Source organism: Dermacentor variabilis, chromosome 3 (assembly GCF_050947875.1).
Source record: "Dermacentor variabilis isolate Ectoservices chromosome 3, ASM5094787v1, whole genome shotgun sequence".
NCBI classification, from domain to species: Eukaryota; Metazoa; Arthropoda; class Arachnida; order Ixodida; family Ixodidae; genus Dermacentor; species Dermacentor variabilis.
The window spans coordinates 164,489,391-164,515,530 of NC_134570.1; the positions used below are offsets into that span (position 1 = coordinate 164,489,391).

The 26,140-nt window shown below is 47.9% G+C and overlaps 1 protein-coding gene across 2 annotated transcripts in view; it reads right to left on the reverse strand.

Moving 5' to 3' along the window:
• LOC142576491 (sphingomyelin phosphodiesterase 4) overlaps positions 1–26,140 on the reverse strand; it is a 153,762-nt gene that overhangs the window by 79,497 nt on the left and 48,125 nt on the right. For both annotated transcript variants that reach the window (XM_075686641.1, XM_075686640.1), the window contains exons 8-9: positions 18,459–18,607; positions 4,648–4,738 (exon numbers count right to left, since the gene is read on the reverse strand). In XM_075686641.1, the coding sequence (XP_075542756.1) occupies positions 4,648–4,738; positions 18,459–18,607 (240 nt within the window). The remainder of the gene's footprint in view (positions 1–4,647; positions 4,739–18,458; positions 18,608–26,140) is intronic.

Here is a 26,140-nt window from a genome sequence, read left to right on the forward strand (position 1 = left end):
CCCGTTTTTCTTCATTGCTTTCGTTAGTTCGAACTTCGTTTAATTCGAACTGAGATGGCGTCCCCTTGCGGTTCGAATTAACGAGCTTTTACTGTACAACCCTAAATCTGTGCTACCATATCGCCATCAGCATTTCAAAATGGCCGCCTCTTACGTGCTTTGAGCCTAGCTGCCATAGCTTTCTCCATGTACTGTAGTATGTGTGCTTAGGCAATGCTTCCTTTGACTAAGCTTAGTGCACCGCCTGTTTTCCCGTTTTCTGCGTTTGCTCTATTAGCATGGAACTGCCGACTGCAAAGACATGCCGAATTCATCACGATGCCACAATTAAAAGGAAAGCGATCACATGTGTGGAGACGGACGGAAATTGGGTTGCATCACGGGCGTTCGGAGTTCTCGAGACTTGCGCGCAAGACTGGCGCAAACAGGAGAGGCGTACTATACCAACGGCTGCTACATGCGGTGTGGCCGCGTGGCCCCTATCTTGAAAGCGATCTGCAACGGAGACAAGAGTGTACGCGGTCTACACATCTAGGCACACCACGCAGTGTTATCGTCGCTTAGTTCACGTTGAGGCGAGAGGCTGCACAAAGGTCAATTGCCTCGCTCCTACTAACGCACTTCCTCATTCCAGCGTTTAAAGAGCTTCTGTGGTCATTGAGTGAGAGGTATTCATGTTTGCTAGTGCATGCTTGACACCACGCTTGTTAATTTAGTTAGTAAGCAAATGTTTAAAAGTTTATAAAGCCGATAAAACTATCCTTACTTTTCGTATAGCTGCCTACTAATTTGCTATCGTAATCGATCTTCGCCTTTCGGGCGAAACTGCTACTTTTTTTATTTATCTCAACTTTAGTGCATTGGGAGTAAATCTTTTGTTTTTTCCAAATGGGAGAAAGTTGTTTTCTGTATGAAAGAATGAGGTGCACGGTACTGTAAAGGACTTTTCTTTCTTTAGGTCACGGCAAATGGGTGCGCATTACAATCAAAGGTGCGTTAGAATTGAGTAAATACGGTAGCTTCGTCTGCCTAAATTGTTCTTACAACCACTTCCCCTTTGTTGGGCTGCCAAGCATCAGGTTGTGGGAACAAATTCCGGCCACGGCGGCCACATTTCAATGGGGGCAAAATGCGAAAACACCCGTGTACTCAGATTTAGGTGCACATTAAAGAACCCCAGATGGTCCAAATTATTCCGGAGTCCCCCACTACAGCATGCCTCATAATCAGATTGTGATTTTGTCAAGTAAAACCCCATCATTTAACAACTTCCCCTTTTAACAGACCCGCCTATAAGAGAATATTTGGCTTCAATAGACAAAATATGGGTGAAATTTTGTCTAGGTAAGGCATATAGAATTGAATATGCTGCGATATCACACGCGTGCAGCAGCGTACTTTTGAACTTTTCACAGCCTCTTACAAAAGTCGCGGAAATACATAGTCTCTACAGTTAAAAACATACTAGTAGCAAGCTTTCCATAACAGTAAGCTACACAATGTCCTAAAAGCTGATGCCAGCTCGTCAGAATGATCGCACAACTGGCTCGCCACTGCCCGCCACTGTTGGCTCAATGCCAACATCGCCGCTAAGCCTAGCTTGCTTCTTTTCGAAGCCACAGCAGACGGCACCTTAAGCAATAGCTGAATATAGCAAAATACACACATTTGTAAACATTCTGCCTTCTCATCCTGTCCAGTCCCACAAGAAAGAAGATAGGCTGCCATTCATGCTGTTTAGTCTGCAAAGCACGTGACGTCAAGCAATCTCCGAGTGCAGCAGCACCAGTAGCAGCTCGATGCTGCACGTAGTTTTTCGCGCTAGAGGTTTTACAGTGGTCGTTGCTGGTCATCAAAAGTTACAATTAAGACCTCAACTGGCTCAAGCAGCCTCTATATTTTGGGAAAAACTAACTGTAGCCAATGTTTGTGTCGGCGACCAAGGCAACAGACTCTGGCCAGCCCGCACAACAACAGCTGGCTGAAAGCACAGATACATCGCTCAGGCTCCTCTCACCAACAGGAAAATCTTCTGGTGTAGGGAAGCTGCCACATGTTGGTTGCCCAGAAAACAACAGCAAGGCACTGTGCCGCTACAGTAAATTCTTGTTACTACAGTCGAACCCGACTATATCGAACCCGTTTCCATCGAATTACTCTATATATCGAACAATTTCTGGTCACGGTATAGTTACAATGAGTATACATAGCAAAAATTACGCTTACATCGAACAAATATTGCAGTGACTCCCGATATATCGAAGGTCAAGCGGCGGAAAAGTGCCCCCAGAAGTTGGCTTTCCCTCGCGGTAGCGGAGAAACCCGGCGGCGCGGCTCCATCCAGCCGCTCTCCCTACCGTGATTGCGCTGCCTCGGGCTGTTCGGGCAAGCTGTCGACACTCCCCCTGTCGCGCATAGTGAAGTCTATTATCCTCCCTCTTTCTCTATCATTTTTCACTTCCCACTCCCTCTCCCCTGACGACGCTTCGCCGTGCTTCCTCACGGATTGCAGAATCAAGCGTCCTTCCTTTCTTTAGATCACTATCAATCGACACTCCCCAGCAAAAAATTATCCTGGCTGGCCTACAGCGCTTGCTCAGACAGCCAATCAGAGGCTCTTGTGCGCTTTTCGTGCAAGATGGCGAAAGCGCGAGTTGTCTGGCTGCTTCTCTGGTTTATCGTGTTTGCGCCTCGTGGGCCTTCTCCCGCAGTGTTGCCGTGATGAAGCGGCAGAATTCGCCTTTCGTCGTGAAGATCGAAATCATAAATAGCGTCAAACGCGATGTCCCCGCAGCGTGCAAGATTCCGAGGAGCACTCTCAGCACGATTAGGGCTAAAGTGGCCAGACTCGCAACCCGGTGCCCATGGTGCCCATGGCGCCCGATGCGTACGCACGGCCGTGTACGAGGCGTTCTTCATACGTGCCGGTTTCGGCGTGCTCGGTGATGACTGTAAATTCTGATGAATGCAACGAAGCCGTTGCCGGTGTTGCCGAAGTTTGGAGCGAGCTGTCAAAATTTCCGGGACATTCGAATCAACGGTGGACGAGTTTGTGAGTGCAGATGATGGTGTCACGACGACCGTAGAGCCCGGCAACGAAGACTACATCACCGACATCGTACCGAGCACAAATGAAAGTAGGCACGTTGAGGAAAGCAACTACGGTCCTTTGCCCACATCCTCCGAAGTGATTGGTGCACTCGCATTAGTCCGGTGCTTCTGCGCGAATGCGGAAGGTTGCGGCCTCAGCTGCTCCGACTCCTTAGACAACATGGGGAAGTGCGTGCGTCGCAGGCAGCGAAATTGCCCAAGCAGAAGAAAATGCAGGACTAATTTATGCGAAACTAAGCTAGTTTCGTCAAAAAAGAGATTTTATAAATGGTATGTGCTTTTATGGCATCCAATTATTTAGCAGGCTTATATCGAATTATGCTCTATATCGAACTGATAGGCGTTTTTTTGCGAGTTCGATATAGCCGGGTTTGACTGTACAGTAAAATCTTGTTAATTCGGTTTTCTCAGGACCAAGAAAAAATGTAAAATTTAATTTAATGTTGAATTATTGAGGGTATCAAGAAAGCAATAAACATTGCTTACTACACCAGCAAGCCTTTATTTACTGAACCAACAAGCCTTTATTTACTGAATGAATCAACAAATCCTGTTTCTAGTTAGCACAAGGTCTGTGCAGAAGCTGCAACTCTAGTCATATTGTGACTAATTAGAGCTCACAGCGGCGAAGGCCTCGCGACTTCCTTCCCAGCATGGTGACAGCGCACATCTTCACCTGAGGCACACCTTTTACTACCCCGCGCACATACTGATTATTTTTTCGCCAGTGTGCTGGTTGCCATTACGATGTAGCCAGCGCTCTTCATCCTCGACAGCTTTGCTCCGAATCAAAACGATACATATTGCCGCAACTGCGGCGGATGAAAGCATGGCCACAATCAACGCAATCCTGGACGGTGACCTTGCGGTTCTGAAGGCAAGCGGCTGACACATGCACAGAGTCACATCGAAACTGCAACAATTGTGGACGAATGAGATTGCTATCAAGACAATCACAGATGGTGACTACGCAGTTTGAAGGCAAACGGCTAACAAGGCATTATCCGCGGCACTAAATGCAATAATAAAGGCTTTAAAGGCACAAATAGGCACAAAGTGTTCCGGCATTGCTGTCAATCACGTGCTATTTTCGCTGATGACTGTGGCGATCCACACTTTACAGCTTTGTTTTGGTTGGATGCTAGTGCCATTGCTCTTTTGTGTCGCTCTGCATTAACTGAACTCCGGGAGTACTCCAAGTTAGCCAATGTTTGACCAAATATGTCCTAATTAACGAGACTTTCATTCCATGAAATAATGAATACATTGGCCAGGACCAGACGACGAGTTCAAATTATTCGATCTTCCAAATTAATGAGGGTCGCATTAACAAAGCCTTTACAGTACAAACTTTATATTAATGATCTTTCAGATTAACGAACGTTGGAAGAATTTCCAGCCAAAAGCCTACTGTTTGAATTTTGATGCATATGGTGCACTTGTGCTAAAACATGGCAGCATGTGAGCACAAAGGTGTTGTTCGGGGAAGATGGGAAGCCCTGACCAGATGTGAGCTGCACGCACACACACACTCACCAGGCGAAAGGAGCTGTCCAGTGGCCAGCTGGAGAGGGCATGCTTGAGGAACATGTAGAGCCGCTTGCGGAAGAGCCGCGGTAGCACTTTCCTGTAAGCAGGGCGAAAGGCAAACAAGCAACCAGACAAAAATGTGAGAAAATCTTTTTAATATGATGAGCATTCTTAAGATACGTCATGTACTTTCCAGTTCGTTCGTTCTTTCTTTCCTTCTTTATATCTGTCTGTCTGTGTCTAACCACTTTCCTGCCAAGTTGGGTCACCGGAAAGTCCGTGGTCTATTGGGTAGAGCATCGGGCCGCTGTGCTAAGGGAATTGGGTTCAAAGCTAACCGCCGGACCAACTTGAGACACTAGGTATGCAACACTGGTATGTGCCGCTCTTCAATGACAAAAATCAGCAGAACCCATCTCACAATGACTGTCGACGGTAATGCATTCAGCATTGAATCAATATAGCAGCAGCAGCACACCATATTGCCCCCGTCAAAACAAGTTATGTGTAAGGCATGCACTGCAGCAGGCCTCCTCTTTCTCACTTTTCTAAGAAAACTTGGTGCCATCTAGTGCCGTCGGTGCAAGGCTGGCGTGTAGCCTTCAAAATGCATGGCACATTGGTGCGTGCGAACGCCGAGAGACATGTAATGTGGCAACCGGGCTCCCCTCTAGCGCTTCTTTCTGAATGGGCTGCACCATCTAATGGTGCTGCCGGAAAGTCTGTGTGTGGCCTCCGAGACGAGAAGCATGGTGCGCCTGTGCCGGCAAACACTGAGAATTGTCCCCTTGCTGCATACCCAGTCACATTAGCGAGAGGTTCATTGAAGAGCGGAACATACCCAGTGCATTCACGGCGCACCTCACTAAAACATCGGTGTGAAGGATGAAAATTGAAAAGCGCCACATATTAAGTGCATTTGTGACACAGCCTGGTGAAGCGTTGGGTTGCTGTCCTTGAGGATCCCTCGTTAAGTGGGTTTGATTCCGCTCACCACTAAGAAAATTTAAAGAATCTGTTTCGTTTTAGTAGAGGCGGCACATTCCCAGTGACACATACATAGCTACCCAAGTTGGCATCAAAGACGTTCATTGAAGAGTGGCACACAACTACTGGCACATACCCAGTGGTCCAAGTCGGCGTGAAAGAGGTTTGTTAAAGAGCGGCACATGTGTTCACATTGCCACATACTAACTTACCCAAGCAGGTTTGACGGTTGGTTTCGAACACAGCAGTTCCCTCAGCACAGCAGCCTGATGTGCTACGCATTCAATTATGGACTACACAGCAACACGGGTAGGCGGGAAAACGGTTACAAACAAACATAGGCAGATAGTCAGCCCCAGGAAAATGTTTTAAATACCCTAAGAATGCGAACACATTAAAATAATCCTTTAATATGTATCCGGTGCTAGGTAAAATTTGACCCGCATCATATAGAGTAGCACCCTTCTGATGCATTTCCCAAGTAAATGTGGAAAAATAATGTAACAACTGAGAAAACGTAACAGCCAGGGAGTCCCTAAGTCCCCACAGCAAGGTCAGAAATGGCTATGCAAGCATGCATAATTGAGGGACATGTACAATGCTCTGTGACAGTGGGCTCTTTAACTCTTAATATCCTTCACCACATAACTTGGCTGTATAGTGGCGAAGCTGACTTTATGGAACTGACAAAGTCTACAAGCGCGTTGTTACAAGCCTATAGAGATTGACGATCACATACTACCGGCCTTTTGTACTTATGTTGCCTCTGCAACATAAGATGCATACATCACAGAATGACGATGTATCACACGGGAAACCAAATACATAGAAGTCAATGGGCTTTAGGTCGGGACCATGAGAATGCGACGTAGCTGTAAAAAAAATTCCACAGCAACGAACATATCAATGGGATTCCACTGTACAGGGTCTGTTCTGAAAGTAGTAGGACTGGTTTTTTCCTGGGCAAACGGGTGGACAAGAGGCGGTCTGCGCATGCAGGATCGGTGAAATGGGATATTGGGAACGCTGGGAAAAATCGGCAGTCGGCTCTCAACCGTCAAAGAGAGCAGGTCGCTTGTACTGTGAACCCCTGTCGAAACGCCTCGTCACGGATAATCATGCAGTATTTATTGGATCAGTGATACACAATCAAATATTGTGTAAAGCACTGTAAAACGGGAAAAGAGACTCACAACATGATTAAGGAGGCCTAGGGTGATGCCGCCATGGGTAGATCAAGCGTTTTTGAGTGGCACAAACTGTTCCAAGAAGGTAGAGAAAGAGCGGAAGACGACGACCACTCCGGATGCCCTTCAACCAGCAAGACCAACGAAAATGCGTCGCGAGTGAAAAATATACTGAACAGTGATCGTGGGATGAGTATAAGAATGATTGCTGATGACTTGAACATTCCTCAAACCCATGTTTCTGAGATCGTGACAGAAAACTTAGCCATCAGGAAAGTGTGCGCGAAGTTCGTGCCGCAAGTGTTGTCAGAGGAGCAAAAAGCCAACCAGGAAGCGATCTGCCAGGATCTTCATCATGTGAATGAGGACCCTTACCTTTTGGACAATGTAGTGTCCGGTGATGAGATGTGGGTGCTTGATTACGACCCGGAGAGCAAGCGGCAGAGCTCAGAATGACCCACCCTTTCTTCCCCACGCCCCAAGAAAGCACGAATCAGAAAATCCAAGCCAAAGTCCATGCTCATTTGCTTTTCTGATCGACATGGAGTCATCCACAAAGAGTTCATACCACCCGGACAAACAGTTCATGGAGCTTTTTACGTGGAAGTCCTCAAAAGACTGCGAAAACGCATTGTTCGTGAATGCCCAGCCATTGGCAACAATTGGCGGCTGCACCATGACAACGCGCCAAGCCACACAGCGTTCCGCGTAGTGGAGTATCTTGCCCAGCACAAGGTGGAAACGCTGCCACAGCCCCCCTACAGCACTGAATTGGCCCCGCCAGACTTTTTTCTATTCCCGAGAATAAAATTGACGCTCAAGGGGAAGCATCACAGATCGGTAGAGGTGGTTCAACAGGCCGTGATGAGGGAGCTAAACAGCATTCCAGTCCAGGCATTCCTGGAGGCGTACGAAAACTGGAAAACTCGTTGGCAGCAGTGTGTAGGTGCAGAAGGGTGCTACTTAGAAAAATTCTAACTGTTTGTAATATTCCCATGAATAAAATTTTTTTTAAAAATGAGTCCTACTACTTTCAGAACAGACCCTGTATATTCAGGCAACCTTGTCAGACCATATAGTTAAGGGGGGAAACGGCTCTTCAGGTGAAAAAATCTCGAAGAAAATTTTTTAAAAATAAGTTCGATACCTACAGCTACTATTCTTTAATTCACCAATTTTCACATCTTGCAGAAGAGTACTTTGCCTGCAATATTAATTTATAACATCCCTGTGAGCTGAATTTTGCACAAAAGTAACACTTTTTATCGCGGCGCACAGCTCTTTATCTACATGTGCGATCACAGCCATCTTGGTCTCGTTGGAGAGAGCAGCCTTTCTTCAATTTTCTGCCAAAAGTGACTCCACCGGCTTGCTGGTGACGTTAAAATACAGGAAGCAAAAAAAGTCCAAACGCAGAATCTCGTTCGTCGACTAGAGCGCATGACCAGAAATGTGTGCTGTGGTTGGCTGCGCGAGGTTCCTGTTGTCTTCTCGATTCCGCAGGCAACGCGACAGCGCATCTCGTAGGTTTGTAACAAATGCACAACGATGTCTGATCCACCGGGGAAGTTCGCCACGAGGCACCACTTTGGCAAAAAGAAGAAGCGATCAGCTTATAACATTCAAAAGCATTCCATTCCTTCGGAAAACATCAATAATTGTCCGCATCGTCCGCCGCCAACTGCAAGTGATGCCGAAGCCACGGACGATGCTGCAAGTAGGCCTAACCAGCTCACCAACAAGTGAGTGTTCCAGACAGCGGCTGCGTTCGGCATGACACTGCAATGTTGCAGCGTGAGGATTTGCTGCAGAGGAAGATGAATGCTCAAACGAACTTCCAAGTTCTTGCTTCAATACCAGCAACAAAGTGGAAGTTGGATTTCCTCACTCGCGCCGACTGCGTTGCAGCTGCTCCAGTCGACGCCGAGGCAGGATTCGCTATCGTCAGGAGTCAGTGAACACATTCATGTCGTTTGTCAAGTGCAAGGTGTGCGGCGGTAGCATCGCAGTAGGCAAAATCGAACGGGAATTTGGCCCTGCCATAAAGATCGTTATCATGTGTGTGTGCTGCGGCGATATCGCATCGGCATGGAGCTCGACCCGCTTGAACAGCAACCTTGCCGCGTGCGCGATGCAAGCCACTGGGAATTGGCGAATGGCACTAAACTATGTTTTTGCCACATTACGGTGGCCATAGTCAGAGCAACTACATTCCTGGTGGCTTTTAGCTACTTTCACTGCAAAATATTGGGAAATTCTTTCTGCACGTTTGATTAAAGGTGAATGTATTTCTTTTTTTCTCATTTTCTCAAAACACAGATTTTTGACTTCTTGCTGATTTGTGGCAGCAATATCTCTGCCTTCAAGGCAGGCAGAGCCATAATTTTTGTTGTGGCTCGTAGCTGAATGTGCAAAGTACACCACGGTAGGGAACAGATTTTGGAATTTATGCTTTAAAATTTTTCAGTTCTCCTTTAGATCAGACAGTAGGGAACTCCCATTTGGAACAGTGAATATTGAATTGCTATAGAGTTGCTAATATTAGTTATATCAAAAAAGTATTCCTACCATTGTGTTCCTTATGTTTCCTAGTACAGTCAACGACTGATTTTTCGGACCCTCTAGGGAACGTAAAAACGTCAGAAAATTCAGGCAGTCCGAAAAAATGATTGCATGCAAAAAAACGCACCCTTCTTTTTTTCTCAGATCTAGAGGTAAAGGGCGAAGTAACAGGCTTCCGAAACCCTGCCACAGCATCAGTGAAGTGGCTATAAAAAGAGGCGTTCAAAAACTCTGCATGCAGCCGACTGCCGGTTTATTATGTACATGTGCATCGTCGGGCAGCCGGTGTTATTGCTGCAGTGGCGTGAAGAGCTTGTTGATTGTTGTTTTGACGGCGTTCCGGTTGCATGCGATCATATTCGCCTCGATCTGAGCAAGGGTCATGTCAGCACTGTACACCGATGAAAGAGTCAACAGTGCTCGCGTCAACTCGGTGCTGTAGGCGGCGCAGGCATTGGCTCCTCATTTTCAACGTCTGAGTCATCTGAATCCCCCACAACCTGACGGACTATTTCCTCGTCAGTCAGTTCTGCACGGAAGTTGAGCTCGTTGTCAGCGTCAACAAACTGTTCAAAAGTTATTTGAAACTCTGCCGGAGGCGGAAGTGCGGCGATGAACATAGCCAACGTGGCCAGACCAAATCGGTGTGTGACGGCTAGATTCGGCTAGTTGTGGTTCAAAGCGGTGATATGCTTCGGCTGCAAGTGGATTTCCTTCGCAAGGGCGCTGCGCGAGGAGCCAAAAGACGTTCAGTCCGTCAAAAAGTCCGGAAAATTGGACGGCGGGGGGTTCGAGCGTCCGAAACTTCAGATGTCCTTATACATTGATTCTATGGGGCTCGTGGCGGTGCCGCGAAGATGTCCGAAATATCAGGCATGTCCGAAAAGTTGGGCGTCCGAAAATTCAGTCGTTGACTGTAGCTCTTTCCAGTCCCCCTTCCACCCCTCCAAACACAAATGGGCTGCGCCCATAGCTCTACGTCGTGCCACCCTCCCCGAAACAGGAATGGACCATGCTAACTGCACCGCTCCCACATTGCTCGCTGGATCCTCATTCAGCACAGTTCTGTAAACAGCTTTAATTGTACGCGTTCGTCTTTGTTGCATAGAAATCGTTCCTGGCCACATGGTTTCTCAGCTTCGTTTGACTCGCCGCTGAAACAGAAGATGGCTGATCTGCCCGCTGATCAATGGCAATGCACAACGCTGCGGGTGAAAAGAAACCGCATGGCTATAGATTTGGAAACTAAGTGCTTCTAACCGATGAGGCAATCGTCGTGATCGTGCTTGCGCCGGATAGTGACAGTGACGATGGCAGCAATGACGTGGTAGGGCAGGCTGTCTCAAAGTTGTCCTCACAGCTGGCCCAGCGGATGATTCAGTCCCTCTGGAGTTTCATCTTCGCAAGGAAATTTCCACTGCACTACGTGAAGCACCTGGATGCCTTGGAGAAGAATGTCGGCAAGCTTCAGGCTGACGGACACGAGGTTTTCTCGTGCACGCCAGTGAGAAGTATGCAGGAGGCAAGATGCCAGTGGCGTTGTCGCCCCAGTGTTTCTTCTGGATTTCTCAAGCTGACAGGCTGCTGCAGCAACCTTCTCGCTATATTTAAAAAGCCCCCTTTGGTGGAGCTCGCGTGTCGCTTGCCACTCATGACCCTTCTTTGCAGTTGCTATAGCACTGCCATTCTTTAACGCCGACAGCCACGGTTTGTTACACGAGATCAGAGCACCCAGAAAGTAGTTAAACAAGTGAGCACAATCGGCAGCCGGATGGAGGAAGGTGGTGAGGAGGGGCACTGGCCTCCCCGTCATTATAGTTTTCTCATATAAGCTCTGCCATCCCCCTATTTCAATTTTTTTCATGCAATCCGGTTATAACAATTATCGGCTATAACAATGCAATTTTCGTGGCACTTGAATACAGTCGAACCCAGCTATAATGAACTCACAAAAATAAGCCTATCAGTTCGATACAGGGCATAATTCGATATAAGCCTGCTAAAGAATTGGATGTCATAAAACTACATACCATTTATAATATTACTTTATCGGTGAACATTCATGATTATATTGCGCTTAGTGTTACACTGACGAATGTGAAGGACAGGGCACGGACGTACATAGCGCAAACTACCAACTGTTTAATACTGTTAAAGAATGCCCTTATATACAAGGAGATATGGTGCAGCAGGGGGGGGTGTATATAAAAAGATGTGACAAGGTGACGACATGTGATCATACTTTGAGCCGGAAATACATCGTTTACTTGCACCCGTTCGCCCAGCAAACTTGACCTCAGTTTCGATAAGCGCGATGGACGGAGTGCTTAAGCACATCTCTTTTTCTTTAGCTATCGCAAGTGCCTCCCATATTTCTCGCTTCGTTTTTGTTTTCGATGTGCCAATGACTGTGGTGCTTTCTAGTAGCGGAGAGCATTTGCATTGTTTTCAGTGCGCAGCCAAGTTGCTAGGTGCTGTCAGAAGCTGGCATGTGTATTTGTGCTCCCGTAAGCTATCATTTAGATAGCGTCCAGTTTGCCCAACGTACGCTTTCCCGCAATCTAGTGGGATTTAGTAAACCACTGAAGTGGCACATTCCACATGCCGCATTTACACAATTGTAAGTCGACTCGAATGTAAGTTGACCCCCCGATTTCACGTGACAGGAAAAAAAAAAAGCAGCACACCCGAGGGCACATTCGATAACGAAAATTTATTAGTAGCTGACATTGTCACTGGACTACTCGTCTTCACTAGTGCTGCCATCGTCGTCATTGCTATGGTTCCACAGCGCGTCGCCGTCCAGCAAAATTTCACATTTGGCAAACGACCGCACCACGACATCTTGTGGAACAGCAGCCCACACCGAATGCACCGAACCACACGCAGCCATCAGGGAGCCTCTTCTGACAGGTCCGGTTGTCATAATTTCGCAGTCTTCTGCCGCCAGCCACTCGTACTCACGGCGGAGCAGGTCCTTAAAAGGCGAAGGTCCAGGCTTGTTTCATGACCGATCACGCAGGGACCGATCACGCATTTCAGTGACGTACACCGCAAGCTTAGCCTACAGCTCCGGAAAGCGTCCAGACTTTGGCACATTGAAAATTTCTCACTTGCCGTCACAGGTGAAAATTTCGCTTCACTGCAGTCGCCACTCTCGCACCAGCCGTTCAGAAACATCGAACTTGCGGCCCGCTGCGCAGTGATTTGTTTCTTCAGCGGAAAGGATGGCAGCCCTCTTGAAAGCTGCTGTGAACGAGTGCCGAACGATTGGTGGACCTGGAGCACTCACGACGACTGAGGAAGCATGGAAGTAGCACGTAGCCGGCAGTCAAGTAGAATGCGTCAAACCAATCATAGGAGGCTATAAACCAATGCATTTCAACAGGGAAAGAGAAACCCGCGAGCGGTGTCTGCTCTTCCATGAACTACCGATACTCCCCGCAAGCGCCGCCGTTCTGAGGGTGCCGCCGCGAATGGGAATAGAAGCGCTTCCATCAACTATCGACACCCCCCGATAAGTGTTGCATGCACTGTAAAACTTTCCAAAATGCTGAAAAACCCTTCCAAAAAGCAAACAAACATGCAGGATAGCGAAAAGCTACGGGTAGGGCCATATAGCAAACATAAAATTGTAACTACGTTGTAGCTCCCATTGGTCTCGCTTTTTTTGGCAGTGCCATGTTTTAGTTTCAATTGTAAGTCAACCCCGCCACTTCAGATTTTCAAATTTATTAAATGTGGTCGACTTACAATCGTGTAAATATGGTACTTTTTCACGTGCTTAGTCTGACAGACTGTAGCACTTGGATTGCCCTCTTTGGATCCTGCGTTCACCCTCTTGTACATGCCTTTTAGTTTTTCCGGAGTGGAGAACAGTGGTTGAACATCATGGCGTTGGGCTGTCTTTTTTATTCTGTGACAACCCATGCATGTAAGGCAACACCACACGTTTTTTTTCAATCTTTTTTTCTTTTTCCGGTGTTTTTTCCCTTTTCCTGTTGGCTCTTATTTCGGGCAACATGTTTTCACTGATTTGCACCACCATACTGTTCGGGTACCCACTGTTTCTTAAAGGGACACTAAAGGTTACTATTAAGTCAACGTGGACTGTTGAAATACCATCACAGAAACCTCGAAACGCTTGTTTCGTGCCAAGGAGAGACTTATTTTAAGAGAAAATGCGTTCTGAAGCGTCCGCGTACCTCTAGCGCAGTTCAAATCGCCCGCCCTCCGATCGAGGAGTACTGACATCATGGTCTCATAGTGACGTTGCGCCATCGGTGAGTAGAACGGCGTCCGCAGACGGCGCTACGGCTTTTCTGCGCAAAACGCCAACGCGCGGCCAGAAACAGAGCCAAGACAGAGCCGACAGCAGAGCAAAAGCCTGAGTATGGTGGCTAGTGGAAGGAGAAACGAATTACGTCCCACATTACGTCCCACGGCACACGGAGAGTCCGTTTTCGTTAAACTATAGGCTGCGGCGAGCTCGCAGCGTGGTCGGCGTGGTCTATGAGAAACGACGAGCCTTTTCGCACTCGCAAAAGGGCACAAAAATGTGCGAATCGACGCAAAACTCGGCCTAGAAACGTGCTTCGCCACAGCCAGGGCTCAATACGACCCAAGCTGGCACGACCCAGATGTGGTTTCCCGCACCGCCACCAGGCGCCGCTACTATACCTCAAACTCCAGCGCAAGACACCCATAAGCTGGTACTTCATTCTATGACGCTAACTTCGACGCTCGTCGCAATGGACCCTGACACCGACAGATTGGCTCGCGATGGTAGGCTCAACTTCAGTGATTTGAGCACCGACGAGCGCGACCTGCTGCTGAGGGCTCGCACTGCCAGCGTCATTGCGTACTACGACGGCGGCCTCGACACCGGCTCTCCGGAGCGGGAAAGCAACGAGGGCTTCCCACGACATCACATGGACGTGGCATTCTCGCTGCTTGCTCCAAATGAAAGTTTCGCGAGCCAGCAGAACCCTCACAGCACGACGCGATAACGATACTGAAACTCCAAAGCGTACGCGGCGCAGAGTCGAGCGCGCAGAGTCGAGCGAAAACGAAACCTTTCGAACACCTATATTACTGAAGGGTAACGTCAAAATGTTATTTTTTCTTAGAATCGAATAGACGTAGACAAGTAGCATTTTTTTCCGTCTTATAATCGAATGAAATGATATTTTTAATATGAGTAGTTGAGTATTAGTAACACAAATTATGAGGAGTCCTTTCGTCATCGGGCTAGTACCGGAATGTCGCTGGGGGGTCTCAAATCGTGTCATGCATTTACCTCAATTTCTCGGTTACTAAAGCTCTGTTCGCGATTATGTTGACGCCTTAGACGTTCTAGAACATTGCTCTACCACATTAACTTGAGTTTCTGGTAACCTTTAGTGTCCCTTTAAGCGGCTTACTTGCAAATCAATGCTCTCCCCCGCGGCATGGCGGCATGATTTTTTCAACTGCTTGACTGATGCAAGCCTTGGCGATGCCTCTTTTTATGATTTTAGAATTGCAAGAGTCATACCTCAGGATTTCTTTCTCTCCTCTAGTTTTGTAGCACCAGCACATGTGAGAGCCGCTGAGTCTAATGTTTATGTCAAGGCACTGCAATCGACCTTCGACAGGAGTCTCGTACATGAATTCTAGACCTTCATGCGCTTTCTTGAACATGCTGATAACAGTGTCTACACTAACTGGTTCACTTTGGTTTTCTCCCATGCACACCAAATAATTGTCAACATATATAAAACAGGTAGTTATGTTAGTTTCTTCAAACAAGATGGCAAGTTTTCTGTCTCCCACACTCAAAAATAAGTCGGAAAGCAGGGCAGCTATACAGGAAGCAATAGCAATACCATCCTTCTGCGCATACACGCTATCACCCTATTCAATAAACACACCCTGTAGATACAGTTTTAGCAAGTTCACAAAATTAGAAATACTGCACTTGCACACATCCTGAAATTTGGTGTAGCCAAATATGTCGATGGCTTCTTCTACAGCTTGTACCACTGCTGGCCTCGGGACACTGTAGAACAGGTCCTTCACGTCTATTGAAAAACAAGATGTCGGTGGGCTACTCTTTACTGTTGAAATAACTTAGAGTTGCGGATCAAGAACGGGTCGTCAAAAGGTAAAGAGTTCAAACATGCCTGAAGGTAGTCTGTGATGCATCTTTGCCAGGTTCCGCGGTCTTCAACGATCGTGCTAAAAGGAATTTCGTATTTGTGGGTTTTTACTGTGAAAAATGGCTTCAGGGTGAGTTCTTTGCTCTCTTTCACACGCTTTGCCAATTTTGTTAAGCACATGCTTTCACATGTTTTGCCGGTTTCACTTTTCAGTTTTGCAATTGCTTTGTACGTCGCTTTTTGCGAAATTGTTGCGGATCGCTTCTTGTGCGTATTTTTCGTATTCAGGAGCATTCATCACGACAAACACGCCTGTGTTGCCTCAGAGGTGAAGTTTTAGATTTTCTTTCTTGAGGTACCTAGTCACTCTGCTTGTTCCTGCAGGCTTGGGTTTTTCTACTAAGCTCTTTTTCGACACTCCCGTCAAAACTTCTTTGATGCAAGCCACTTTTTCTGGCTCAGGGGTCCTTTCCCCGACTGAGCGAACCATAGCCAGAAACTGTACTGCCGTTACCGGAGGTTCAATTGCGTGTTTTGGGTGCAAGTGAACAATGTATTTCTGGCCCAAAGTATGATCACATGTCGGCACCTTGTAACATCTTTTTATATCTCCCCCCCCCCCCCCCGCCCCGCCTCACGCTATATCTCCTTGTATATAAGCGCATTCTTTAACGGTATTAAACAGTTGGTAGAATGCGCTAAGTACGTTTGTGTCCTGTCCTTCACGTTCGTCAGTGTAACACCAAGCGCAATATAACGTATTTACACGACTGTAAGTCGACCCTTCACCTCCCACATCGTGTGTGACAGAGGAAAAAATAAAAAAGAGCATACCCACGGGCGCATTCCATAACAAAAATTTATTAGTAGCTGGCATGGTCACTGGACCACTCGTCCTCACTTGTGCCATCGTCCTCACTAGTGCTGCCATCGTCATTGCTGCTACAGTCCCATAGCACGTCGTCGTCCAGCAAAATTCCGCATTTGCATCTATAAGTGCATTTGCATACATACATAAGTCCACGCCAAAAGCACACAACCACACACAGCAGTCAGGGCAGCTCTTTTGACATGTCCGGTTGGCATAAGTTCGCAGTTTTCTGCCACCAGCCACTCGTACTCACGGCGGAGCAGGTCCTTCAAGGTGAAGATCTAGGCTTGCCTCATGACCATGTCGCACGTCACTGACAGGGACCGATCACGCATTTCAGCAACGTATGCCGCGAGCTTGGCCTCCAGCTCCGGAAAGCGTCCAGACTTCGGACCGCGGAAACCTCCTCGCTTGGCCTCACAGGTGAAAATTTTGCTTCGCTGCAGTCGCCACCCTACAACTACCCATTAAGAAACATCAAACTTGTGGGCCGCTGTACAGTTATTTGTTTCTTCGGCGTGAAGGATGGCAGCCCTCTTGAACGCTGCTGTGAATGTTTAGTGCCGAATGTTTAGTGGACTCGGAGCACTCATGACGACTGAGGAAGCACGGAAGTAGCACATGGCCGGCATTCAAGACGAACGCATGAAACTAAAGAGCTACAGGGAAAGAGTAACACGTGAGCAGTGTCTGCTCTTCCATGAACTATCGATACTCCCTGCAAGTGCCGCTGTTCTGAGCGTGCCGCCGCAAATGGAACAGCGGCACTTCCACGAACTATCGATACCCCCCCCATGAGTGCTCTGTGTGCTGTAAAACTCTAAAAAATGTTGAAAAACTCTTCTGAAAAGCAAACAAACGCACGGAACAACGGGATAGCGGAAAGCTACAGGTAGGGCCGTAGAGCTAACATAAAATTGCAACTACATTGTAGCTCCCCTGATATCCCATTGGTTTCGCTTTTTGCGGTGCCATGTTTCAGTTTAAATTGTAAGTTGACCCCCCCCCCCCCCCCTTCAAATTTTCAAATTTAAAAAAATAGGTCAACTTACAATTGTGTAAATACGGTAATCATGAACATCCACCAACTAGCCCCGTTCATTGCTTTACTGAATTTATTGATGGAACTAGCTCAGTTTCGCACAAAATAGTCCTGTATTTTCTTTTGCTTGGACAATTTCGCTGCCTGCGACACACACACTTCTCCACATTGTCAAAGGAGTCGGAGCAGCTAAGGCTGCAACCTTCCACATTCACGCAGAAGCACCGGACTAGTGCGAGCGTACCGATAACCTCGAAGGATGTGGGCAAAGGATCATTGTTGCTTTCCTCATTATGCCCACTTTCACTTGTGCTCGGTACAATGTCGGCAACGCAGTCTTCGTTTTCAGGCACTCCCACGGTCGTGACATCATCATCCGCACTCACAAACTCGTCAATCGTTGATTCATCAATGGCTTCCGAAAATTCTAACAGCTCGCTCCCAACTTCGGCAACACAGGCAACGGCTTTGTTGCACTCATCAGAATTTTCAGTCATCACCCGGCATGCGGAAGCTGGCACGTGTGAAGCAATTTTGGATGAACTACTTGTACATGGCTGCCTCGACGTCTTATACACGGCCGTGCGTATGCGTCAGATGCCACGGGCACTGGGTCAAGACTTTGTCCGCTTTAACCCTAATCTCCTCCTTATTCTTTAAGATCGTGCTGAGAGTGCTCCTCAGAATGTTGCACAATGCAGCAACATCCAACTTCTCACCACATTCAACTCAATTTATGATTTCGAGCTTCTTGGCCAAAGGCAAATTCCGCCGCTTCATCTCGGCAACACCGCGGGAGAAGGCCCACAAGGTGCAAACACAGTGAACCAGAACAGCAGCGAAACAACTCGCACTTGTGCCATCTTGCACGTCGAAGGCACAAGTGCCTCTGATTGGCTGTCTGAGCAAGCGCTGCAGGCGGGCCAGGATCATTTTCTACAGGGGGGTGTCATAATTCAATGTAAATGGGTTCGATATAGTCGGGTTCAACTCTATACATGGATAATGAACTGAAACGAAGTACTCACAATTTGATGTCATCCATGGGGGTCTGGATGTTGCACGGGTAAACAGTGCTGCTGCTGGTGTTCCGCCAGACACTGTACCGGAACTGGTGCAGGTGCTTCACCATCACTCGCGCTATTAGCATGTGGAACTGGCTGGGCACGCAGGAATCCTGTTACAGGGATGGTACAGCATAAACACACACGCTTTATATTACGCTTCATGCGTGGCAGTCAATACTAGGCTTATCTCGCTGCTCACATTCCCGAGTAAAAATAATGCATCAAATATGAAACAAACATACCAGTATGCATCATGTAATAAAGTCAAACCTAGATGTATTGAACCCCGCAATATTGGATTATTGTCTGTATCAAACAGTTGTGACATCCTCTTGGAAATCTCATGCAAAAGTATAGCACTCTACAACTCTTATATCGAACTCCCATTCACTGCTACATTCTATAGTCGAATTTCCTTATAACGATAATGGTTTTAACATTAATGGTTTTGACAATACATCAGTCATAATAATGAGCAGTCAATGAACCTACAACTTTTGTATGCGTTCTACGGAATAAACCACTTATTACAATGCTCCCATGCCACGTAATTGGTTGTAACAATTAAATCTGGTTACTGGGTGTGCACACCAAAAAGAAAAGGAATGCAAATTTCTGGCCCTGAAAAAGCACTTCCCCTAAGAAGGTGCGATCACTTCTCACGTCACAATAAATATTGATGTTGGCAAAAAAGCACCGCGGATGGTGCCAGGCATTAAATATGAAAGGCAGTAGAGCTGAGTGCCTGTACAATGAATGCCTGCCTCTACAACGAAATGAACTGTGTAACAGAGGAATAATTACGTCTCAGTTCTTTATTGAGCTGTACGCTACGCTACTTTTACCGCAATGTGACCCGTATAAAGGGTGATTACGGAGACGCCAAGCACTTCGTTACAAAGGCATTTCACTGCACATGCCACAGAGGAAAAATGAGCCAGGTGCATGAAAAGACAATTGCCACGCTGCTTCAACAATGCAAAAGGCCTCCCAATACAATACACACGCCCCACAGGAAATGGATGGCACTCGGATATTTTCACTGAGTGGCTCCGCGCATGGGATCGATAAATTCCCACTTTTCGCTTTCTCCAGAGACTGCGCGAGAAGTGCGGAGTTTTCAGTAAGCTTCATACAGGCATATTTTATATGTAGAATTATTGATTTATTGAACTATTTCATGATCCCCTTTGAGCTGGATATATCTCAGCTGCACTTTATAACGTCACACGAAAAGGAAGCTTAAACACATGCACACAATTTTCAAGCAATGGCGACAAGTGACCACAACAGCTGGGCCATCACGGAGGCTGATCTACCAACATCACTTGCCAGGTCAATACTTTTCAGCCAGCAAAAAATATTTACTTGTTTTTCAGAAATCCATGTGACGGCTTCACATGCCGGTAACCATGATTGCCTAACAACATGATAACTCTGGCAACCCACTTCAATCTGAATTCACTCTTGCTACTTGCTCTCCATTATGACAGCAATAAATAAATGATAACATCAGCATGTGCTTAGCCTCATCTAACACAGAGGACAAAGTATTGGTGACATTTTGTCATTACTGAGATCACCCACTTGTTTTGATGCTGTTAGGCCTAGGACATCAATAAGAGCCACAAAAGCGTTTCGATTTCCCCTTCTCCGATGGTACCACAGCGTTTAATGCTGGAGACACGAAACACTTTTTCACCGGCAACAATGGCATTTTAAAATTTACATCTACTATCATTAAAATGGTGGCCCTGCGGCACGTTTGCCACTTTCTACAGGCATAAAACTGTGTTTACTGTATTCAGACAACAATGAAACTTTGTTGCTACTTAGTTTTGCAATGTCGAGTGTGACTGCCCGTGTGGCTGCCCCACAGTGCGATACAACAAAGTCTACCCACTGAGTCACTTCTCGCTGTCACTTGGTTATTGTATGCCTGTGTGGAGCGCTTAAGTCCCCATAGTATTGCATAATGTTGCGAAATATTATGCATATATTACATAGATGGCATCACAGATTTGAACCTATTCACCACTGAATGAGCAAAGTGGCATGTTTCTCCGACGGGCAGCCAGTGTGCTGCTAGCGCTCATGACAAAAACATAGTACAGTTAAACCTCAATATAACAAACTTGGAAATATAGCCACTTTACTTTGTTATACTGGAATTTCATTATGTCGAAAATTCACCATTTACGCATATGCACAGCCAATGACCGATTTTTCTTCTACACAACAGTCTGTGAAAATTTTCTGGTTATTTGGAGATGAAAAACGAATAATTTCAATAACAAATAGAAAATGTTACTTTCTTGAATTCGACAGCCTGCGGCCAAAGATACAATTTCATGCCCTGTCGACGATGTATTCACATCAGCAACGCAAAGCAAAGCCTGTGAAGCTTCCGCATCTATGCCGCTATCACAGCTGTAGTGTCACCTGCTTGTAGTGCAGCATTATCATTGACAATGATTCGATACTTATAGGAAAAATAGCAAATTATTACTTTCATTCGTTTTGCTTGAGGTGCTTCTTCGAAGTTTCACATAATAATTCTCAAAAATTGTCTCAATTATTACTGCTGTACATTCATTCAAAACAGCAGTGATCAGGCTATAATCTTGTGTACAGCACTATACATTGCGACTACAGTCGAACCCGACTACATCGAACCCATTTACATCGAATTATTCCATACAGAGAACAATTTCTGGACACATTATAGTTACAATGAGTATATATGGCAAAAATTACGCTTAAATCGAACGAAACTAGTAGCGACTCCCGATACATCGAACGTCAAGCGGCGGAAAGTACTCCCGGAAGTTGGCTTTCCCTCACGGTGACGGGAAAACCTGGCGGCACGGCTCCATCTAACCGCTCTTCTCGGAGCCGCCGACACCCCTCTGCAAAAAATGATCCTGGCCCGCCTTCAGCGCTTGCTCAGACAGCCAATCAGAGGCTCTTGTGCCCTCGTCGTGCAAGATGGCGAAAGTGCGAGTTGTCTCGCTGCTTTTGTGGTTCATTGTGTGCGCCTTGTGTGCCTTCTCCTGCAGTGTTGCCGTGATGAAACAGCAAAAGTCACCTTTCGTCGTGAAGCTCGAAACCATAAATCGGGTGGAACGCGGTGAGAAGTCGGATGTCCCCGTAACGTACAAGATTCCGAGGTGCACTCTCGGCGCGATCTTGAAGGGGGAAATTAGGGCTAAAGCGACCTAACTCGCGACCCAGTGCCCGCAGTGCCCATGGCGCCCAACGCGTCGCACGGCTGTGTACGAGTGGTTCATCCGAAATAGCTTCAGCCGTACCGACTTCTGCGTGCTCGGTGATGACTGTAAATTCTGATTAATGCGACGAAGCCGTTGCCGGTGTTGCCAAAGTTTGGAGCGAGCTGTCAGAATTTCCGGAAGCTGTTGACGAATCAACGGTGGACGAGTTTGTGAGCGTAAATGATGGTGTCGCGACCACGGGAGAGCCCGGAAACGAAGACTACATTGCCGACATCATGCCGAGCACAAGTGCAAGTGGGCACAATGAGGAAAGCAACGACCGCCTTTGGCCCACATCCTCCGAAGTGATTGGTGCGCTCGCACTAGTCCGGTGCTTCTGCGCGAATGCGGAATGTTGCAGCCTCAGCTGCTCTGACTCCTTATACAAAGTGAAAAAGTGCGTGCGTCGCATGCAGCGAAAGTGCCCAATGTTACGTTTCGCCTACGACGCGCGGTTTAGCCGCCGCGACTGCAATAAAGCGGCAGACATTTTGGCCCGTTCGGCGTCGCCGCTACGCTCCCCGCCAAGCGCGTCCAGGCATGTTCCGATGCCACGTGTCTTCATGTGCGTGTGTGAGTGTATGTGCCATTGTGCCCGACCGGAGGCGATACGACAGTAGGAGTTACCTTCTCCTCCCAGCCATTGTGCCCGTCCGGAGGCGATACGACAGTAGGAGTTACCTTCTCCTCCCAGCCATTGTGCCCGACCGGAGGCGATACGACAGTAGGAGTCACCTTCTCCTCCCAGTCTTTGTGCCCGACCGGCGGCGCTACGACAGTATGCGTCACCTTATCACATTGTACAATCACGTGCTCGTCTATTGAGGGGTTCCTTCTTGCCCTCAACTGCGAGAGTATAAAAACAGCTGCCCCCGGACGCCAAAAGGAGGGCTCCGATTTCTTCTGTTGAGTAAAGTGCTCTCCCGTCTCTCTACTTCGGTCAACCTGACCGCCAACTCTTTGCGATGTTAAAATAAACAAGTTGTTTTGTTGTTACCAGTCGACTCATGCTTTGCCGGGACCTTCGGATGCTTCCAGTTGTACCCCAGGCCGCCAGGCCAACGCTACCCTTGGGGCTTGCGACCCAGGTACAACCACGGGCGTCAGCGCCGAGTTCCCAACAGGTCGTACCATCGGTGCGACCACAACAACCGTTGCCATCGGTGGGATTCAAACAACTGTCTGCCAGCGGTGAGATCGCGACAACGGAGGCCAGCAGCGAAGATATGCAGTTGACTGTATGCTGAGCAGCTCAACGACGATCCGGGAGCAGTGCAACGAGCCCTGTGTGATGACTGGTTGCCTGCAGCGGAACGACTGCGCTGAACTCTTGGCTACGAGGTTTGGTGAGTGCGGGACTTTCTTCTTCTGAGCTTTGCCAGGCTTTTGTTAGTGTCAGAAACAGAGCTGGTAGTTGTGGTTGTCGTTGCTGCCGGGTTAGTTTGCGGCAAGACAATAATAGGCAGTAGAGAAAGCAGCATTCAGAGCAGCCATGGATTTGAAGTCGTTGCGCAAACCGAAATTGTTGGAGCTTGCAAGAGAGTTGGGTCTGGATGTCTCGGACAAACTCAGAAAACCAGAACTGCTAAAGGCTATTCTTGAGTTAGAAGCTGAGGATGACGAGCTGTCGGAATGCCTTGAGACCATTGAGGAAAGGGAGACTGCAAAAAGACAGGAGAGCGAACTTAAAGAACAAAAAGAGCGACAGCAACAAGAGAAAAAAGAAGAGCGCGACCGTCAACACGCTTTGGAAATGAAGCGTCTCGAGATAGAGATGGAACGCGCTCGTAATGGAAGTCAGGCACACGGTGCAGGAGAACGAGTATTGTTCAAAATGACTGACCTGATGCGGCCGTTTAAGCTTGGAGAGGACATTGGTTTGTTCCTGGTTAACTTCGAGCGAACGTGCGAGAAGCAGGGGTTCTCTCGGGAAACGTGGCCACAGCGCTTGCTCACTTTGTTACCCGGCGAGGCGGCCGACGTAGTCGCTCGCTTGGATAGAGAGGAGGCAGAGGATTTCGACAAAGTGAAATCGAGTCTGCTAAAAAAGTACAGGCTGTCAGCGGAGGCGTTCCGTCGGAAGTTTCGGGAAAGTGAGAAAGGCAAAAGTGAGTCATATACGGAGTTTGCGTACAAGCTTATGTCAAACATGCAGGAGTGGCTCAAAGAAGAGAAAGCGTTCGGTGACCACGATAAAGTTCTGCAGTGCTTCGGGCTGGAACAGTTATATAGTCGGTTACCTGAGAACGTGCGGTACTGGGTCTTGGATAGGCCAGACGTTTGTACGGTGGCTAAAGCCGCTGAGCTAGCCGAGGAGTTTGTGACGCGTCGGGCTCGCGGAGCTAAGGACGGTCAAAAGGGTGAATTTGGCTCGAAGTTTGAGAGGCCGAAGTTCACACCCATGCGAGCAAAGGGGAACACGCATAGTGAGGATGCGAGTGAAAGCAGTCCGACCAAACGTAAAGAGACGGCGGCAGCCGAAGCCGAACGCAGAAAGCGGTTCGAGATGAGGCAAGCGCGCGTTTGTTATACGTGCCAGAAGCCGGGTCACTTTTCGGCGCAGTGTCCGGAAACAACACCAAAAGTTGTGTTTTTTTCATTATGCAGCACTGACAAGAACATGAAGCTTCTCGAGCCTTACATGCGAGACCTCCTCGTGAACGGGAAAGAGTGCCGAGTGCTTCGCGATTCCGCAGCTACAATGGATGTAGTTCACCCGTCTTACGTAGAACCCCATATGTTCACGGGCGAGTGCGCATGGATCAAGCAAGCCGTGGAAGCTCCTAGCGTGTGTCTGCCGGTAGCAAAAGTGCTTATTGAAGGACCTTTCGGAGCGCTTGAGACGGAGGCCGCAGTGTCTTCTATGCTGCCCCCCCAGTACCCGTACCTATTTTCAAACAGGTCCGATCACCTCCTGCGCGAGAAGGGGCTTTTGTTTGGTGAATTTAGTGTTCAGGCCTTAACCAGATCGAAGGTTCGGGAGCTCGCTGCAAAGGCGGTAGTTGCGGGGCCGACGTTCTCGAACAATGAGAAAGGGTCAGAGGCGCAGCAAGCTGATATTCAGAGCACGCCCGAACTGAATAAAATTGAGTCTGTAGCGTTGAAGGCGCCAGATACTGGAGAGGAAATGCCCGATAAGGGAAAGTTAGAAGAGCTATCTGCAGATTTGCTCATCGCGCCTACGTCAGACGGACTTGATAGGTTGCTAAAAGTCAGCCGGTCGGCTTTGATAGCCGAGCAAAAAAAGGATGGCAGCCTAGAAAACGTACGCTGCATCGTCAAGGAAGGTATCGCCAAGAAAAATGCTCGCTTTGTGGAAAGAGGTGGAGTCCTGTACCGGAAGTATCTAGACCGCAGAGGAGTGGAGTTCGATCAGCTGATCGTGCCTCAATGCTATCGTCAGGATCTGTTGCGCTTGTCGCACGGGGGTTCGTGGTCCGGACACCTAGGAGTTAAGAAAACTAAGGACCGTCTCTTGCAAGAGTACTATTGGCCAGGGTGTTTTCGGGACGCAGACCATTTCGTGAGGACATGTGACACTTGTCAGCGGGTGGGCAAACCAGGGGACAAATCAAGGGCGCCGTTGAAATTGGTACCTATCATTACGGAGCCTTTTAGACGGCTCGTTATTGATACAGTGGGACCTCTGCCGGTAACAGCCACGGGGTACAGACACATTTTGACTGTGATCTGCCCAGCGACAAAGTTCCCTGAAGCAGTGCCGCTTAAAGAACTCAGCTCAGTTGAGATAGTCAATGCACTACTGTCCATATTTGCGCGAGTTGGTTTTCCTGCGGAAATCCAATCAGATCAGGGCACAGTGTTTACTAGCGCTTTGACGACAACTTTTCTCGAAAGGTGTGGGGTAAAGCTGTTACACAGCTCAGTGTACCACCCTCAGTCGAATTCCGTTGAGAAGCTCCACTCCGTCATGAAGCGCGTGTTGAGAGCATTGTGTTTTGAACATCGAACTGACTGGGAGCTGTGTCTGCCTGGGGTGATGTTTGCATTAAGGACCGCGCCGCATGCAGCTACGGGGTTTTCGCCAGCTGAGCTGGTGTACGGTCGCTCGCTTCGGTCTCCGCTTCGCATGCTTCAAGAATCGTGGGAAGGCAGGGGCGACGACCCAGTCGTGGTGGAGTACGTGCTTAAGCTCCTCGAACGCTTAAGAAGGGCACAGGTGTTGTCAGGTGAAGCAATGGCAAAGGCCCAGCAGAGGGCCAAGGTTTATTATGATCGGACCGCCAGGGCCCGTCGTTTTGAGGTGGGCGATGAGGTCATGATATTGCGCACATCGCTAAACAACAAACTAGACGTGCAGTGGGAGGGCCCAGCACGAATTGTTCAGAAACTGTCGGACGTTAACTACGT